General features: G+C 49.8%; 1 protein-coding gene across 1 annotated transcript in view; it reads left to right on the top strand.

Moving 5' to 3' along the window:
- SCARA3 (scavenger receptor class A member 3) overlaps positions 1-19059 on the top strand; it is a 35361-nt gene that overhangs the window by 12842 nt on the left and 3460 nt on the right. Inside the window, exons 2-5 of the mRNA XM_063086804.1 lie at positions 969-1067; positions 2271-2390; positions 6076-6174; positions 7112-8155. Of these exons, the coding sequence (XP_062942874.1) occupies positions 969-1067; positions 2271-2390; positions 6076-6174; positions 7112-8155 (1362 nt within the window). The remainder of the gene's footprint in view (positions 1-968; positions 1068-2270; positions 2391-6075; positions 6175-7111; positions 8156-19059) is intronic.

The raw sequence follows: 19059 nt of genomic DNA, 5'->3' as shown, positions 1-19059 counted from the left end.
TTGATTGATTGATTGATTGATTGATTTTGCCATGCAGAGTGTTTTTATATTATTGTCATGCAGTTAAATATATCACTCTTTCTTTTATTGCCTCTGAATTTGGAGGTGCAGGTTTATAACTCCCCTCTGCAGACATCTAGCAGTCCAGCTTCCCCTACCACTTGCATACCTGCTGCCCTGAGCAAAGGCCCTGGCTAGCTCAGTCCATACCATCTCTCGTTTCTCAACACCCCCTGGGGGATTTGGCTCATTCTGCCATATTTTAGGTGTTTTCACAGGGAGGAGGAGGTGTGAGGTGTCTGGAGACGAGAGCAGTCTGCTGAATGAGAGAATACAACAGGATTCAGGTCTTATTTAGGGAAACCAGGGAACCAGCACCCATCAGCCTTCAGACACGAGACCTGCTTCTCCCATAGCCCCTTTGCCAGCCACCCTGGCGGGTCCAGGGTGAGGCAGTGCCAGGCAGAGGTCTGTGCCCATCCTGTGTCCTTCCAACCCCTGCTTCCTCCTCTCCATGGTCCCCCAGCTGGGCTGGACACAGAGTCTTTGTGGGGACTGTGCCTGGGCCAGATTCAGCTTTGTCCTTGGAGAGGAGGACTTCTGAGCTGTGGGACCTAAGCCAGATCACACAACCAGCCTGTTTCTTTTTCCTCCACCCCAGGGGCTTGAGCTAGGTGCAGATAGAGCAGATCACTGAGCTGGCCTGTGTATCCACCAGCTTGTGGGCAATGGGGAGATCTCCTTACCCCAGGGGTGGGACATCCCAGTTCCCTAGCCTCCTGATTCTTGCCTCTGTCCCCCTTTGCTCAGCTCACATCAGGTCACCTGGAGCTCAGGTGGGCTGGCTTGGACCCAGGGTAGGGGTGGGCACGGGCTGTGGGGACTGGTAATGAATGGGACTGCTGGACAGGAATGGGTGTGGCTCAGGGTCCCAGCTTCAGGGTCTGATGACACTGGCTCCATCACAGTGAGGTCGGCTGGCGGCGACGGAGATGCATTGTGTGTTACAGAAGAGGAACTGGCTGGTGACGACGAGGACATGCCATCCTTCCCATGCACTCAGCAGGGTAAGGACTCTCGGGGCTGCCCCTGATCTCCTCTCTGAGCTGAGACTCCCTGCCCCCATCCCCATGTTGGTGAGAGACTGGTCTCTCCAGATGGCCTCCAAATCCTGGCTGTCCTTTCCCCAGTGTGTCCAAACATGAAAGAACAGAGTTGCATGACCCTGGGCCCCTGCAGGAGGGAAAACAAAGCTTGACTCAGTGGCCATCTGTCTCCAGGGCTCCTCCTGAGGCCTGTCGGGGGGCTCTGCCATCTCCCCAGAGCCTGCCCCAGGGCCTGTCTTCTAGCTGGCCCTGAACAGTCCCCTTCCTGGTGTCCCATGCCATCTGAACTGCTGTTTAAAGTAGATTCCCTCAGTGGCCGCCAGAATAGATTAAAGCAGTTTTTCCCAACCTTGGCTATACATTGTAATCACCCAGAGGGACCTGAGACCCACCCTCAGAAATTCTGAATTATTTTGATCTGGAGTGTGCCCTGGGCATCAGGATTTTAAATGCTCCTGGTGCTCATAATGTGCAGCTAAAGTTGATTTCCCTTTAGGAATTTCACAGCTGAGCTGTCACTGCCTTCCCGCCAGGCACTGGCCACCTGCCAGAGTTTCCAGGAACACCTGGCCCCTCCTCCTCCATACCAGCGACCCAACTGGTGGACTGTAACCATCCGTTTGGTTTCCAGGAGAACTGCTGGTTACCTGCCAAGTTTGGGGATTGGTGACCAACCTTCTGATTTGCCCAGGACTAAGAGGTTTCCCAGGGTGTGGACAGTCTCAGCAAACCATCCTGGAGTTCCTGCAGCAGGCAACTTTCAGTGCTAAACCCAAAGGTCCTGGGCAGCCTGGGACACAAGGGTCACCCAATGGGGCCCCAAGGCTGGCTGCCCATGCCATGGGTCATCAGCAGGGCCAGTGCAGAGGGAAGACGTGTTTCCCCACCCCATGGGCCGAATGAAGATGCTGCAGAGAGGGAACAATGTCACGATGGGGATAGGGGGTGTCCTTTGAAACCCTGCCTCTGTCTCTTCTATTCCAGAAAATTCTAGGACCTAGAGAAGGGCAGGAAGATGGTAGAGAATGAGGGTGAAGAACAACTCCCCTCCTGAGCCTGGTTTGAAATGGGACAAGGCAGGCCAGAGCAGGAACATGGGACTGACCCTCCCACTCTGTCCTCAACCACCAGCCTAAGCCACTGCCCTCTTCTGTCCCCCCACAGGCCGGCCGGGGCCCCGCTGCAGCCGCTGCCAGAAGAACCTGTCTTTGCACACATCGGTGCGGATTCTTTACCTCTTCCTGGCCCTGCTCTTGGTGGCCGTGGCTGTGCTGGCCTCTCTGGGTGAGTCCAGGGTGTCTGGTCAGGGCTCTGGCACCAAAAACTCCTCTGTGAAGATGAACACTGACCTCTGCAGCTGACAGCCCAGAATCAGCACACTTGGGGCTAGGGAGTCATAATGCATGGTCCAAAGGCCTAGCTGCAAGGACTGACTCCTGGTGGCTGTGTGGCCCTGAGCAAGGCACTCCCTTCGCAGGACCCCTGTTTTCCCACTAGTAAAATAAGATGATAGGACTAAACCAGTGGTTCTCGGTTTCAGCTCCATGTTAGAATCACCTAGGAGCTTCAAAAACTGTAGGTGCCATTATTGGGGGTCCCAACCTCAATAATGGAAAAAATAGTCAATTCCATTATTCAGGTTTGAGCCCCCATAATGGCATTGACTCTATTTTTCAGCTCTCCAGGTGGTTGTGTTGTAATCCAGGGTTGAGATCACTGGACTTCTAAGCCCTTTCCATGGTCTATAGGAGTGTTTCTCAAAGTGAGGTTGGACATCTGCCTGTATTAACATCACCCTCAGTGTTTGTTCAAATGCAAATTCCTGGGTCTCACCCATACCTACTAAATCAGAGTCCTGCAGGTGAGGGACTGAAGTGCGGTGATTCTCATACAGACTACAGTTTGTACAACTGTGGTAGCTGGCCCAGGTGATGGCTTACAGCCAGATTCAAATAACTTCTACCTTCTGGATGCCAACGGTTTAAGGTAAACAGATTAAAACAAATTTAGCAGTATCTCACCATGATCCCATTCCACTCTCAGCTTCAGACTTGGAGAATTCAAGCTCCGGTAGGTATGTTTGTTCCAATCAACTAGATAATAGAGACGAGGCTGGGAGCAGGGAGAGGCAAGACAGGCCCAGGGTGGCCCTCACTCTAGGTGCCACCCTGAGAGTGAGTACCTCCCAAAGAGGGGCACCTGGTCCTGGCCCTGGCTAGAGACATGCAGTCAGCAGTCTTCTGGGCTCAAAAGCAAGGGGCCAGCATATCAATGATTTGAACAGACACTCTAGTCATCTTCTAGGAATCCTGAAGGCATTAGTTAATCCAGCACAAACCAAGCACCTACTATACTCCAGGAACTTGGAACACTGAGATGGGTCAGTAACATCTCACATGAGAAGGAGTGGTTCTTGACCTTGTCTGGATGTTAGAATCCGTGGAGTACATTTAAAAATACCAGCGCCAGAGTCCCCCCCCCCTGCCCCCCCATGATCCAGATGAATTCAATCACAATCTCTGGGGAGGATCCAGGCCTTCTGCAAGCTCCTTGGGTGATTCCAATGTGTGGCCAGGTTTGAAGACCACGGATTTAAGAACTCCCCACGCCCCTCCGTCATCCCTGCTCGGCTCCACCTCTGTTTGCTAAATCACTTCGTGGGGATTGGCCTTTCAGAAAGTGGACAAAATCCCAGGCCAGAGGAGGGGAGGAGCCATGGATCATCAAAAGGCAGCTGCACACTGGCTGTCGTCAAAGTTGTCAAGTTCCTGATGGCCCTTGCAGGTCTTCACTTGCAGCCCCCAGGGGACCTGGAGCTGCCAGTGAAGCTCCAGTAGCCACAAGCTGGAGCCCAGAGAAGTGCAGCAGCACCGAGCATTTCAGAGGACGGACAGAGTGCCAGGTGCTAAGGCGTGCAAGATGTCCTCGGTCCTCTCAGCAGCCCTCAGGTGGGAGGCTGCCCCTATCCACATCCAAGGAGGTGGCTCTAGGAAGGTGACGTTATTGCCCCAAGATCCAGAGAGAAGGGGGAGAGGAGCGTGAGAATTGGGGGTGAGGCGTGTGTGTTTACAGAATCATGGGAGACCTTCAGGGTTTCCTTTTTTGGGTTCGCCCCCAGCGTGGGTATTCCAAGTACAGTAAAAAATTGATTTAAAATGCATTAAAAATGAGATGGGTTGATGGATGGATAAAAAGATAAAAAAGATGGGCAGATAACATACAAAAAAGTCAATAAAGCAAAATGCTAATTGTAGAATCTAGGTGACAGGCACATGGGTCTTCACTGTACAAGTCTTTCAATTGTTCTTTTTGAAAATTTTTATGATTAAGTGTTGGTCCTATTTCTAAAAAATTGATAGGTTCACACCTCCAAAATATACGTATTGATTTATAGATTATGTGTACTCTTTATTGTATAAATTATAAAGCACAGTTTTAAAAGGATGGGAAAAATAAGGTTTAAAAAGTAAGGAAAATGGCTAAACAAACAGTAGTATATAATTACAAACAGTGAAGAAAGGAACAGGCTGGATGAATCGCGGAGTGAGCTGCTGGCTACTGGCCTGGAAGTAGACTTGATGGAGCACTAGAATAGGAATCGAAGTCATTCGGTCTCTCGGGACCTCTGTTCCTCCATCTGTACATGAGATCTTCATTGGTGGGAGGCTCAAGTGGAATGATAACTATTGTAAACGGTGAACTGCTAGTCTGATATAACAGCACATGGTTTAGGCGCTCTCAGCATGTCACTGTTACTCATTAAGTAAATCTCTTGACAGATCTTAGATGTACAATGTTAACTGGAGCCCGGAGATACCAAATAATTTGGAATCAAAGAATTTTAGAGCTGACAAGAGCCTTAGACATCATCAAGGTCCTCATTTTCATTTTTACAAATGTTTAAATTGAGCTGTGGAAAGGTTCATTGGCCGGCCCAAAGTCACCCAACAAATTTGATTTAAATCTGGGATGAGAAGCTGTGTTACCCAACGCAATGCTAACTCCATCCCCCACACTCGAATGCCAGAGGATCTGTGGGGAACCTCTCGTCGACCCTCAGTCCAACCACGCCCTCCTCTCACTACCAGCCCACCCAGGCAACTGCTGAAATGTGCTCTAACCACTGGAGACACAACCCTCTTAGCATGGTGTGAGGTGGCCTGGGGGGTATAAACCATTATAACCCTTTTGGGTGGGGCAATTAGGCAACTTGTATCAAGGGCTTCAGAAATGTTAATGCCTTTGGGCCCAATAATTGTACTTTGAGCAGTTTATCATATGCATGTAACTATCATATATAGAAGGATTATTTCTAGGGTCAAGCATTACTAATATTTATGGATCAAGTTTTACGTATAAGTCCGGAAGAGGAGGTGCCTTAAGTGTCCCCAACAATGGGGGATTTTCATATAATTGCTGTACAGAGTATGATGCAGACACTAAAAGCAATGATTTTAAAGTGATTCAAGGCTTGATGGAAAAATGTCCATGACATGATACTAATAAAGGTAAATAAAAGAAAATAAATGAGATATTCAGAACATCCCAATTCTGTTTTTGTTTTCTAAAAACAAAACATATCCATGTACATATCTATGTAGATGTAGAAAGGTAATCTATGTAAACAAGACTGGAGGAAATATAAAAGACATTGATGGCAACAATCTCTGCATGATAGGATTAAGAATCACTTTATTTTCTTTTTTGTATTTTTTCCTGAATTCTCCCTATTCTTTCCTATGATCAGGTCCTATTTCTAAAATCTGGGGTGGGGGAAGGATATTATTTTTCTTAAGGGATGTGTGGCGAACTCTGGTGGTAAGAAGCGTCTTCCCAGCTGCTCTGGGAAGCCTCACTGGAGGGTGAGTGGTTTTGTTACAGAGGGGCTGATAAAAACACCTCTCGACAGGTGGCTCCTGTTTGTCTGAACTGAGACCCTGCCCACGTTCTCATCTGTACTCCCCTACAGTTTTCAGGAAGGTGGACTCTCTCTCAGAAGACATCTCCTTGGCCCAGTCCATTTATGATAAGAAGCTTATGTCAATGCAGGAAAATCTCCAAGGACTGGGTAAGTGTCTTGTGTCCAGATGTGCCAGTGACTATGTGTAGCGCCAGTATTAATTGGGGTGGGTACCTGATTAATGAGGGTGCCCGCCATGCCATGGAGCCCTGGAGTAGGGCAGGCTTTGCCAGCCTTCTAGGCACAAGAGAAGAACAGCCAGCTCTCTGCTTCCCTCCCCATCCAAACAGGGTTGCTGCCCTGGAATATGCACAGGACTGGGACAGAGGCGTCTGTGGGGAGGTGCAAATTTATCCAGCATCTACAGGAAGAGAGGCAGCCAAATATAGTCCATTCCCAAAATACCCTCATGCATATGAAATGGTTTGTAGGACTTCCCAAGGTCTCCCAACAAGTCAGCCCCTTACTCTTCACTGCCTTAAGCCATGCAGCAATTCAGGATACCCTTTATCTCCTGCCTTAACCAGGAACATTCCAGGGGTTTAGAGGTGGTCTGCTCTGATGCAGATAGAAAGTTCTGGTCTGCCACTCATTCTCTGAGTGCTATTTGGCAAGCACCTTCTCTGTGCCTCATTCCTCATGAGTCACAGGGTGAAAGTTCCCGTGCCACCTTCTTTTCAAGTTTATTGTGGGAAGATCCGATAAGATAACATATAAAAATATTTGGAGAAATTTAAAATAAAGTATAAATGTGAGGTTCTTGGACCCCTCAGGAAAGTTATGAAGATATATTCTTGAGAATTTAGTGGTAAGATAAAGAAAACATCCTAAATCCTCCATTTCAGATCGTTATCAAGACATTTTGGTAAAAATGAGATTCCACAGGGATGTTAAGGCTTTTCTGAGAAGGATGTCATAGCGGGACTTAGGAAAGGAAGCAGGGTCAGGAAGCCACTTGCCGACATATTATGCTCTGAAGTATTTAATTTAAAAGAGCAAGCATTGTGCCATGATCCTTAAGCAATACAAAGTGTTGTCTCTGCAGATCCCAAAGCCCTGAACAACTGCTCTTTCTGCCATGAGGCTGGGCAGCTGGGACAAGAGATCCGAAAACTGCAGGAGGAGCTGGAGGGAATTCAGAAGATGCTTCTGGCCCAGGAGGTCCAGCTGGACCAGACCTCTCGGGCCCAGGATCTGCTGTCTACCACCAGCAGTCAGCTCTCTCAGGAGATGGGAAGCTGCTCCTTCTCCATCCACCGGGTCAACCAGTCTCTGGGGCTCTTCCTGGCCCAGTTGAGAGGCTGGCAGGCCACCACAGCCAGCCTGGATCTCTCTCTGAAAGACCTCACCCAGGACTGCTACAATGTCAAGGCTGCGGTGCACCAGATCAACTTCACTGTGGGGCAGACTTTCGAGTGGATCCACGGGATCCAGCGGAAGACGGACGAGGAGACCCTGACCCTCCAGAAGATTGTCACCGACTGGCAAAACTACACCCGGCTGTTCAGCAGCCTGCGCATTACCTCGGCCAAGACCGGAGAAGCAGTCAAAAACATGCAGGCTGCCCTGGGGGCCTCATCTCAGCGCATCAGCCAGAATTCCGAGAGCATGCACGACCTGGTGCTGCAGGTCATGGGCTTGCAGCTGCAGCTGGATAATATCTCCTCCTTCCTGGACGACCACGAGGAGAACATGCATGACCTCCAGTACCATACCCGCTATGCACAGAACCGCACCGTGGAGAGGTTCCAGTCACTGGAAGGACGCATGGCTTCCCACGAAATCGAGATCAGCACCATCTTCACCAACATCAATGCCACTGACAACCATGTGCACAGCATGCTCAAGTACCTGGACGATGTGCGGCTCTCCTGCACTCTAGGCTTCCACACCCATGCTGAGGAGCTGTACTACCTGAACAAGTCCGTCTCCCTCATGCTGGGCACCACAGACCTGCTCCGGGAGCGCTTCAGCCTGCTCAGCACCCGGCTGGACTTCAACATCCGCAACCTGTCCATGATCGTGGAGGAGATGAAGGCCGTGGACACACAGCATGGAGACATCCTTCGCAATGTCACCATCCTCCGAGGTGAGAGCCAGAGCCAGAGCCAGGCTGGGCTGCAACACAGCTCCCACGGGGCCCTGGTGATCCTGCCAGACCCAGAAGTACCTGGGTTTAGGCAAATCCAAGTGGGCTAATGCAATCCTGTAGCAAATGCCTAGGGCTTTGGGTAGCTTTAAGAAATACCCTCGCAAACCTCTTTTGCAAATGTGTGATGGCTTCTAACTTTGCCTGTTACACAATCTGGATTTTCATATGTGGATTTCTCCATATGGAGAAATAGGCAGACCTTGTCTTCTGGAAACTCTGTTTCGTCTTGTTTTCCACACCCTCTCCACCCCTCCTGAGTGTTCTCAACTATCTGCCCCTCAGAGCCCCTCACTCTGATGCTGGCTTCTCCTCCCATCCCTCTCATGTTCCTCTGTATTTTCCAGAGTTCCTCAGAGAAAGAACCAATAGTGTGCACTTAGGTATACATTAGAAGGAATTGGCTCCTGTCTCTATGGAGTCCAATATCTGCAGAGCTGATGTCCAGTTCAAGGCCGTCAGGCAGGAAGCATTCTCTCTTACTCAGGGGAGGGTCAGCTTTATTGTTCTATTCAGGCCTTTAACTGCTCGGATGAGGCCCACCCACATTAGAGAGGACCATCTGCTTAACTCAGTCTAGCAATTTAAATGTTAATCTCATCCAAAAAGAACCTCACAGAGACACCTAGAATAACATTTAACCAAATATCTGGGCACCCTGTAGCCCAGTCAAGTTGACACATAAAACTAACCATCTCACATCCCCATCCAAACCTAATCTTGACAGTAGAACTGATAATGTGATAATGTCTTTCACACTTAAATTGAAAAGACAGAAAAGGAGTGATGTTTCTTCCCCACAGTGGAATTTATATTTTAATTGACGGGACATCGAGGTTGCAGCCAACACATCTTATAATTTTAAGAAGTTAGCAAAAAGCATTTAGGGGTGTGGGGGCATGCAGGAATTCTTGATATATTTTAAGCCCCACACATGAAGTTTTATATATAAGACTGGAGAAAATATTAATCTATCTGAGCTAGATTGTGGCCAACTGCTTTTTGAAAGTTACAAAGGTAAAGGAAAGAAGCCTACACGCTGTGGGTCCCAGTGGTGTGCCAGGTGCTTTACTCGCCAATGTACACATTCGCTCAGCAGAAACATGATGAACACCTACTGTGTGTTAGGCACTGTGCTGGTGGAAAGGATTAAAGGGAAACAATCCCTTTGATTGTGTGGGATGAGCCCACCCACATTAGGGAGGATCATCTGCTTGACTCAGTCTACCAATTTAAATCTCATCCCCAAACACCCTCACAGAAACACCCAGAATAATATTTGACCAAATATCCAGGCACCCCATGACCCAGTCAAGTTGACACATAAAACTAACATCACAAGTACACCCCTCGTCAACTTGGCAGCCACACACATCTCCTTAAACCATACTTAATCTCCAAATAAAGACAATAACCAAGTCATAATTTCACCTAACATGATGCAGCTATCCTGTGTACAACCAAAAATTCACTAACCCTTCCCCTAGAAGAGGAGTTTAGTCTTTGAGTGACTTTTATTCTGCTGCTTAAATACTATGACGTGAAGTTAACAATATTTACATATTCCAGTGATATAAAGTCAATGCATCTTATGTCACATGATAAGGGAATAAGAGAAGGAAGAAAACAAAGTTATTTCTTCTACATGCCCATAACCATTCATAATAAAATAAGGAGGACATACGCATGACAGTCACAGTCACAGTAACTGGTCATGCACATGCAGCTAGTGTACATAACTATCTTGTTCCACTCTCCATTCCATATTCCCTTTGCCCTCAGCAAGCACTTCAGCTGGTCATGGTTCTTTACCTGGTGGGGTGATCCAAACTTTCATTCCCATAGGGTCTGAGCCATTCGTAGTCCTGCCTAGATGGGGTTGTGGTAGTTTTCCATTGACTTAATCATAGGGCATGGCAAGACCAAGAGATACCCTAAGGAATCTCCTGTGTTCTATTCATATTCTTCCTTACCTCCACCATGGAGCAGTCCCATTTCTCCTCCATAGTCAGGATCAATCGTGCCGGCCAGCACAAGTGACCCTTCTGTGCCTGTTGATTCAAAGGCATGAGGAGCCCAAAGTTGCCAGGTGGCAGTCTTAACTTTTTGTTAGAAAGAATCTTTGTTGCATCTCTTGGTGGGAGCATTCCTCCCTTTGGAACTAAGGCCTCTACCTCAGCAGAGCATAAGGTCTTAGAAACAAGAAGCAAAAAACTGTTAGTGGGTCTCCAGGTATAACGGTGAGTGGTGCCCTCCTGTTACCTCCCGTTGGTTCCTTGACTCGTGGGTACTGGCTATAAGAGAAAAGCACCATATATTCGAGGCTGATTCAGAGTATATACTAACTTCTGGAGAACCTTGCCCCAGCCCTATAAGGTACTGCCACCGAGCTCTAACTGTGACTTCAAAAGGCTGTTCCACCGTTCTAGCAAGCCAGCTGCTTCAGGGTGGTGGGGAACATTCCATGAGCATGCGCCCATCGCTGTACTTCATCTACTGTGAAGGGTGTCTTGATCAAAAGCAATGCTATGTGAAGTCCATGACTAAAGTATTCTGTAATCCTACGGATGGTCATTTTTGCAGAAGTGCTACACGCCTTCAACCTGCCGCCAGGTAGCTGGCTGATCACCCCAGGGAATGGTGCCAAATCAGAGACTCGGAATTGGTCTCTGCTACTGGCAGATTGGGCAGTAGCAGTGGCCAGGTTGGTCTTGGTGAGTGGAAGTCCATGTTGCTGAGCCCATGCATGACCTCCGTCCCTGCCACCATGGCCACTTTGCTCATGAGCCCACTGAGCAACAACAGGAGTGTCTGGGGAAGGAGGCTGACTTGGATCCACAGAGCAGGTCATCCTGTCCACTCGATTGTTAAAATTCTCCTTTGCTGAGTTCACCCTTTGGTCGGCATTCACATGGGATACAAATATCTTCAAAATTTTTTTCCGTTCATAGCAGTCTATCCACATGTCTCTTCCCCCAATTTCCTTCTCACTAATCTTCCAATTATGTTCCTTCCAAGTCCCTCATCATCCAGCCAAACTGTTGGCCACAGCCCATGAATTGGTACATAGTTGCACATCTGGCCATTTCTCCTCCCAAGCAAAATGTACACCCACGTGCACTGCCCAGAAATCTGCCCACTAGGTTTCACCTTCACCACTGTCCTTCAGGAACGTCCCAGAAAGGGGTGCAGTGCCACAGCTGTCCACTTTCGGGTGGTGCCTGCATGTCATGCAGACTCACCCATAAACCAGGTCCAATGTTTCTCTTCCTCTGTCAGCTGATCATAGGGAACTCCCCATGAGGCCACAGATGGAGGCTGAGAGAGAGGAAGCAGTGTGGCAGGAATGGGGACCATGGGCACTTGGGCCACTTCTTCATGTAACTTACTTGTGCCTTCCGGACCTGCTCAGGCCTGATCACAGGTGTACCACTCCCATTGATGATCGAATGCTGCTGTGCACGCCCAACTTCATGGCTTTGTGGCTCATATCACACCAGCTTGTGATGTGTGGCTCAGGTCGCATGGTAACTTGGTGGCCCACAGTTAACTATTCAGTCTCTACGAAGGCCCAGTAGCAGGCCAAGAGCTGTTTCTCAAAAGGAGAGCAGTTATCTATGGAGAGTGACAGGGCTTTGCTCCAAAATCCTAAGAGACTGTGCTGTAACTCACCTATGGGGGCCTGCCAAAGGCTCCAAACAGCACCCCTATCTGCTACTGACACCCCAACGACCACTGGGTCTGCTGGGTCATAGGCCCAAGGGGCAGAGCAGCTGCACAGCAACCTGGACTTGTTGCAGAGCTTTCCTCTGTTCTGGATTTCCACTCAAAACTAGCAACTTTATGGGGCTGGCTGGTTAGATCACTTGGTTAGAGTGTGGTGTTGGTAACATCAAGGTCAAGGCTTCAGATCCCTGTATCAGCCAGCCACAAAACCAGCCAAACAAATAAAAACCTAGCAGCTTCTGGGGTCATTTAGTAAATGGGCAGGAGGAATATGTTGCCTCCAAAATCCAAATAGACCCACTAGGCATGCGCCTCTTTCTCTGTGGTAGGAGGGGCCAGATGCAACAACTCGTCCTTCACTTTAGAAGGGTTATCTCAACATGCCCCACACCACTGAACCCCTAGAAATTTCACTGAGGTAGAAGGCCCCTGAATTCTCATAACCCCCGGCATGAAAATATCTTACCAGTAAGTCTACAGGAGTTGCTACTTCATGCTCACTAGGTACAGTCAGCATGATGTCATCAGTGTATTGGGCCAGTGTGATACCTTGTGTAAGAGAGAGGCCATCAAGATCCCTGCAGACTAAATTATGACCTAGGGCTGCAGAGTTGATATTCCCCTGGGGTAGGACAGTAAAGGTGGACTTCAGCTTTGCCAGCTGAAATAAACTGCTTCTGGTGGGCCTCATGGACAGAGATGGACAAAAAAGCATTTGCCAGGCCAATACCTGCACACCAGGTAAGGGATGTTTTAACAGCAACTGCAATTGGACAGTCACCACCAATTAAGCTTACAATAATCCACTGTCATTCTCCAAGATCTATCTGTCTTCTGCACAGGCCAGATGAGAGAATTGAATGGGGATTTTTGGGGAATGGGGGTGAGCCGGGAAAGCACCACCTCTGCTCTTTCAAGTCCTCAATGTGGCACTAATCTTTGCAGTCCCTCCAGGGGTGCAGTGTTGTCTTTAATCTATTGCTGCTCTAGGTAGAGGCAGCTCTAGTGGGCTCTGCTTGGCCTTTCCCACCATAACATCCCTCATTCCACAGGTCAGGGAACCAACATGGGGATTCTGCCAACTACTGAGGATGTCTATTTCAATTATGCTTTCTCGAACTAGGGAAATAACCACAGGATGGGCTCAGTGCCCTACTGGCCCCACTGTGAGTTGGGCCTGAGCTAAAACTCCATTGATCACTTACCTCCATCACCCCGATGGTGGGCCACAGTGACGTTTTGGGTCTCCTGGAATCAGTGGTAGTTCAGAGCCAGGGTCCAGTAGTGCCCAAAAGATCTGATTATTTCCTTTTCCTTGGTGCACAGTAACCCTGGTAACAGATCACAGGTTCCTTTGGAGAAAGCTGGGAGAAAAATTATCAGTATAAGTTTTTGGCAGTGTACCGGGGTCCTTCCTCAAGAGGACTTGGCCTCCCCTTCATTCAAGGGGTTCCCAAGTCTGGGAATTCATTGAGGGGCTGTGGTTCTCTGTTTTTATGATTCAAGTTAGACTTCTGTTAACATAGAATTTTTTGTTTATTCATATCAAGTAAGAATTTAGCAGGCTTCCTGTTTCACTCATAGGAATACCAGGATCAACCAACCAGTGCCATAGGTCTACACGTATCAGACTGTTCTAATAGCTACTTTGACTCTGCTGTCTGTTATGTAGCCATGTCCACCTTGCCACTTAGGTGCTTCACACTGGGATCCAATTACTCCCATTGCATTTAGGTTTCCCAGTTCAGTGACTGTGGTCCCCACTGTGAGGTCTGGCCTGCAGAGAAAAGTAGCCATAGCTCCTCAAGCCTGCCTGGGCTCCCTTCACAGTCATGATAAAAGGTTTATCTTCCGGACTCTCCTAGGGTAGCTGAGTAGGTCTTAAATGACAAATTCACTTTAATATTCCAATCTCCCTAAGACTTTGAATCTCTGCGGTAAACCAAAGAATGTTCTGGCATTTCTAATTCATTCACTATGAGCCACCTTTCGGTCCCTGCTTCAGCAAACGAACCAACCAACTGAATTGGGGAGCCCTTTCTAGCCCCCAAGCTGCACAGCTGACCAGGAGTGTGGACACAGGATTCAAATTCAAGGCAGTTCAGATCCAAAGGTCCAAGCTGCCTTGAGTGGCCTTCTCCTCTAAAGTCACATACAACCTCATTCCTCTGAAAGCATGTGCGTGAACAAGGCATGTTCCTTGGGGACAGTCTGGGCTACCTAGTGTAGTTCCTGCACCTGCTCCACCCACTTCCAACCAAATCCCAGCAAGGACTGACCTCTTCCTACCCTGGAGCAACTCCACCCCCAACTGACCCTAGAATTCTGTATCAAAAGTAGGTTTTCTGGCCCACTCTTTTAGTTAACATGAAATGCTCTGTGGCACCTTCTTATGAGTATTTTATTATGAAAAACACTATTAGTTTGCTCAAGCTGCTATAACAAAGTACCACAGCCTGGGTGTCTTAGACAACAGAAATGTATTTTCTCCCAGTTCAGGTGTCTGGTGTCTTCTGAGGCCTCTCTCATTGGCTTGTGGACGGCCATCTCCTCCCAGTCTTTTCCTCGGTTTTTCTTTTGGAAAATGGTCCAAAAGACTCCTAAGCTGGATTTCTTTACACTAGGAATTTGCATCGTTTTCTGAGCTCTTCCCCAGAAAGCGTGTGTCTTTGTCGGAAGAATGTTAAACCTAAAAATATAGCAGATCTCAGGATAAGTAGCCACTGAGAACTGGCCATTCCTGCACCTGCAGTGTACATTTGGCAGGTTAAACATCTTGGCCCAATCAGCCAAAGAGATCCAAGAGGAAAGAGGGAGGGGCCCATGGTCCTGTACAACTCTGTTCTCTCGACAGAGCACAGACATGGAACCAACCTCTTTCATTATCTTGTTCTCTTTGACCATTTAGTCCTGAACCTATGTTGACTTCATTTTATATCATTGAGCATTTCTACTGCCACTAGGGCTGATTTTTTCTTTATTCTAGATTGGTGGCATTCATGGGGGAGATCCTGCTGGCCTGTAGTTGTATTTTATTTTTGCAGCTAAGCCAGGTACTGAGTGTTTCCATGGTAACTGAAACCTTCCCACAGTATTTCACCTAAAATATGTAGTATGTGCCTGACCTCCAGGGTGCAATGTTCCAGTGAGGGGCATTAGTAGATAGTTCTTACCGCTCACCCACTGGCAATGTTGTGCTTCTGTTGCATTCAACCCAAGAACAAAAGAAATCTAGAGCTTCCCGATGGCAAAGCCCTTCACACAGTTGTCTCATCTCAGCCTCACAACAGCCCTTGCACAGGATAAAAGGCAGTGTTGGTGACTCTGTTTTACAGAAAGGTAGCCTGAGATCAGGGGAGGCAGGGTTTAAGGAACAAACACAAGGTCACACTATGATTTAAAATCCTGACCCCTCACCATCGCTCTGAGATGTGCATGTTCAGTGCCCACCCAGAAAAGCAGGCACTGAGGGCACGAGCTGGCAGATACCAAAAAGACCCGTTTGGGTGTCGGCTATGGGCAGAGAGTGGATAAGAGGGAGACGGTACTGAAAGTGCTGACAGGAATCATTCCAATCTGACCCAACAATAGTCTTGGGAATTTCCATGTGCTACTGTCCCGAGTCAGGGCAGAGTTCTGAGAGCAAGGTGGAATCCCTGTCTGAGCCACATCTGATTCTAGGTTGAACATCTGCACACTTGTTTAAATTGTCTGTTGGCCAGCATTTCTTCTGGTCATTAAAGTCACCACATGTAAAATCTGCCACATATGAAGGAAAGTCTCTGAGGGCACAAGGCACATCCCTTCCTAAAGGTACCTGGTCACTCATTCATTTATCCACATACAGATGCGGACAGGCTCGAACACTGGAGTGGGCAATGATGTCTCCCTCTGGCCAGAACCGAGCTGCTGTCTGGGATAAAGAGGGTCAGCAGTGGCCACAGCCCACGTGAACTGATTGAAGAGCTGGAACCCTTAAAGTGCCCACAAAAGGATCCAGGCTTCTAATTTACTCTGGGTCTTTAGGCAGAATCACTTCTATAAATGAATGGGTAAGACCAGCCAGTCTGCGAGACCTGCTCCAGCTCTGATTAATTTAAGCCTCCATTTACTCAACAGAAAGCCTGTGGTACTTCCACAGTGTTTATGCCTCCCACAGAATATTTATCTCTTCCTACTCTGTGGGATAATTTCTGTGTCTATGCTAGACAATGTCTGTGCTAGGACTATCATTTGGGAATTGTAGACAAAAACCATCACCACTTATTAGCTGAATGACCTGGGGCAGGACTCTTGGCAACTTTCAGCTCAGATTCCTTACCTGCAAATAGGAATATCAATATTCACCCTGCCTATTGCAGTAGTGATTAATACAAGTGGTCATAACGGGTGTGAGTTGTTGTGAAATATAGAAAGGGGTCCTGTGTAAGGGATTATTATGCAGCTAAATTGCTTGATGGCACAGGCTCCTTGTCTCACTCATCAAGTGCCCAGCAGTCCTTGGCCCCTGGGAGGTTCTCAAGGCATGTTTGCTCAATGAATGACTAAATGAAAGTGTGAGCCAAGAGTAGAAGCCAAAGAGGAGCAAGAAGGGCCAAAACCAGAGGGTCTAAATATGTAAACGTTGCTCTATGAGCTCCACCCTCCATCCCTCTCCCAAACCCGAAGTGCTCGGGAGTTTACGTGCAAAGAAGGCAGAGCAGAGGCTGCTGTCCAGGGCAGAGGAGCTACCTGCAGAAGTGGCAGTGAGGATGATTCAGTAGCACTGAGCCCAGTTTTTGTGACACTGCAGAAAGCTTTTGTTTGGCTTCTTAGCCTCTCTGCCCACACCAGTCACTAGCCCACTAATGCCTGGGCGGGGTAGGCAACAGAAGACATCAAGGCAAGCTTCGGAGGACCCCTTCTCCTTGGGGTTCTGGCTCTTGGTGTCTCTCCAGAGCCTTCAGGAAGATGTTTTAGTATTTTCTCTACAGTCCTGCTTGTTCTCAGTGGGAGGCTGAGTCCATCACAAACTAGTCCACCGTGGGCAGAGGTGGAACCCACCAGCATGTTTTCCCAACACTCCTCAGGTGACAACAACCAGGACTGAGAGTCCCTGAATGCAGCCAATATTCTCATTGAACAGAAAGGAGCCCGAGGCCCAGCCGCTCAGTTTGCTAATACCAGAGTGGGACCGAAAGCCAGGGCTCCTGATGGGCAGGCCTTGCTTGGCACCAGGCCAGTCCCCTGCGAAGTGCCCCTTCTATATCTCTTTCCTTCTACCCTATAGGCTGGCCAGTGCCTCTGACTATGAGACTTGCTGGGGCCCCTTGTGCCTGCGCCCCACCCCACCCATGGTGGGCAGCATTGGTACCCCAGGAACCGGGTACTCCTGCCCATGCTCACTACCCCCTAGCTTGCCGTGAGTGCAGACTAGGGGCAGACCACCCTATTATCCCAGACATGTGGTCAGCTGTGGGTGGACCCTAATGGGCCTGGCAAACCTAATTACAGCCTACTGGCTTCCTGAGTAATGATGGGCCTGCCCATGACTCCAGGGCACTCTGGTCCCCTCTCCCAACTCTGTACCTCAGCTATGGCTGCTAGTGTTTCTTCCTTGGCCTGAAATGTCTCCTCTCTGCCCAGAGAAGCAGCTGGTCCTCCCATATCAATGTCTCAGGACTGGCTGAGTCAGGGGCATCCCATCCTGGAGGGGGCCTCAGTCAGCCTCCGTCCACATTCCGTCCCCCTACACTGACCACACAGCTACGGTGTTGGCTACCTCCCTGCCAGCCCTGGTCCCGCCAGCCCTCAATTCTCTGACGGCATGATTCCTGCTGGACCAGAAGGGCAGGCCTCCCCCGAGGAGGACCGTCTTTCCGAGTCCTACTCCTGCTCTGTAGCGATCCCCCAGCTCCCCTCCTCCAGGCAGCCCCCAGGACTGCAGGCCTTGGCAGTGGGAGGCAGGCAGGCTGGTGAGGCCCAGGAGCCCCTGCCTCGATGTGACAAGGAGCAGAGGTGGCTGGGGGTCGAGCAGGAGCATGGGTCTCAGAGCCTCTCAGGACTGGGGTGCAATCCCGGGTCCACCACTGCTGGCTGTGGTCTTGGGCACGTCACCACCTTCTGCACCGCAGGGTGTCATCTGTAAAATGAGGCAACCGCCTCAGTGCCAGGGACATGGCAGCGCATGAGCCGGGGCTGAAGCTTGCAGGGCCGGCCTGCTAGACACACCAACACGGGGCGGTACGGGCTGCGTCCACCAGCCCAGACGGTGGCAGTGAGGCGGGCTCCGGTCTGCAGCACAGGCACCCATCAGTAGCCCACATGGAGGCCCGGGACACATGGACGGGCCTCAGATGATGTCACTCCACTTGATCTCCCCACGACTGCTGCCTGGGACCCCCGTCTGCGTTCTCAGAGGTGGGGTCAGCAGCAGCAGCCGTGGCTCGGGGGTGGTCCTTCCTCTGCTCCCGCTTGGGCTGTGCCCCAGAGCAATGAAGCGGACCGTGCGGCCCAGGCTTCTGCACAAATGTCCGCCAGGAGTGTGTGGGTGCTCAGTCCTCCCCATCTGGGGAAAGATGCCCCAAACCTTCCCTGAGAAGAGGAGCCCGAGGGGGCTGGTGAGGAGGAGGGAGGAGGGGGCCTCCGTCTGTGCCTTTTCTCCTCTGCTGCCAGCGTGGAAACCCTTAGAAACCCTCCCAGCCAGCTGCTGGGCTGCTCAGGGACAAGGAGCAGGGGTCACCACTGAAGAAGGTGGCATAGAAAGGAGTGGAAGGGAGGCAGGAGGCTTCAGCTGGGCCTGAGGGCAGGGCAGGGTGTCCTTGTCCAGATGGGACTCCTCATGCTGGAGATGGGGACTGTGGACTCTCCCACCCAGAGGGCAAGAGTGGAGAGAGGGAAGAACTAGGAGCTGGGGCAGCCCTGGGGGAGCCTCAGTTCCTAGAGCAGGCAGAGGACGAGCTCAAGGAGGTGGCCGAGAAGGAGCCAGCAGAGGCAGGAGGCGAAGAGAGAGGCGTGGGAGGGGTGGCTGGAGAGCCACAGGGGCCTTGGAAACTGTTGCTTGCCACTCTCAATTGTACAGACCTGCACAGCCCCCGAGTGGCTCCTGCTTTCCCTCAGCTGGCCCAGGTGCCAGCAGC

The sequence above is a fragment of the Cynocephalus volans genome, chromosome 2 (assembly GCF_027409185.1).
Source record: "Cynocephalus volans isolate mCynVol1 chromosome 2, mCynVol1.pri, whole genome shotgun sequence".
Taxonomy (NCBI): Eukaryota; Metazoa; Chordata; class Mammalia; order Dermoptera; family Cynocephalidae; genus Cynocephalus; species Cynocephalus volans.
The sequence above is the reverse complement of the archived record's forward strand: the minus strand, read 5'-3'. Positions and strand labels throughout refer to the sequence as shown.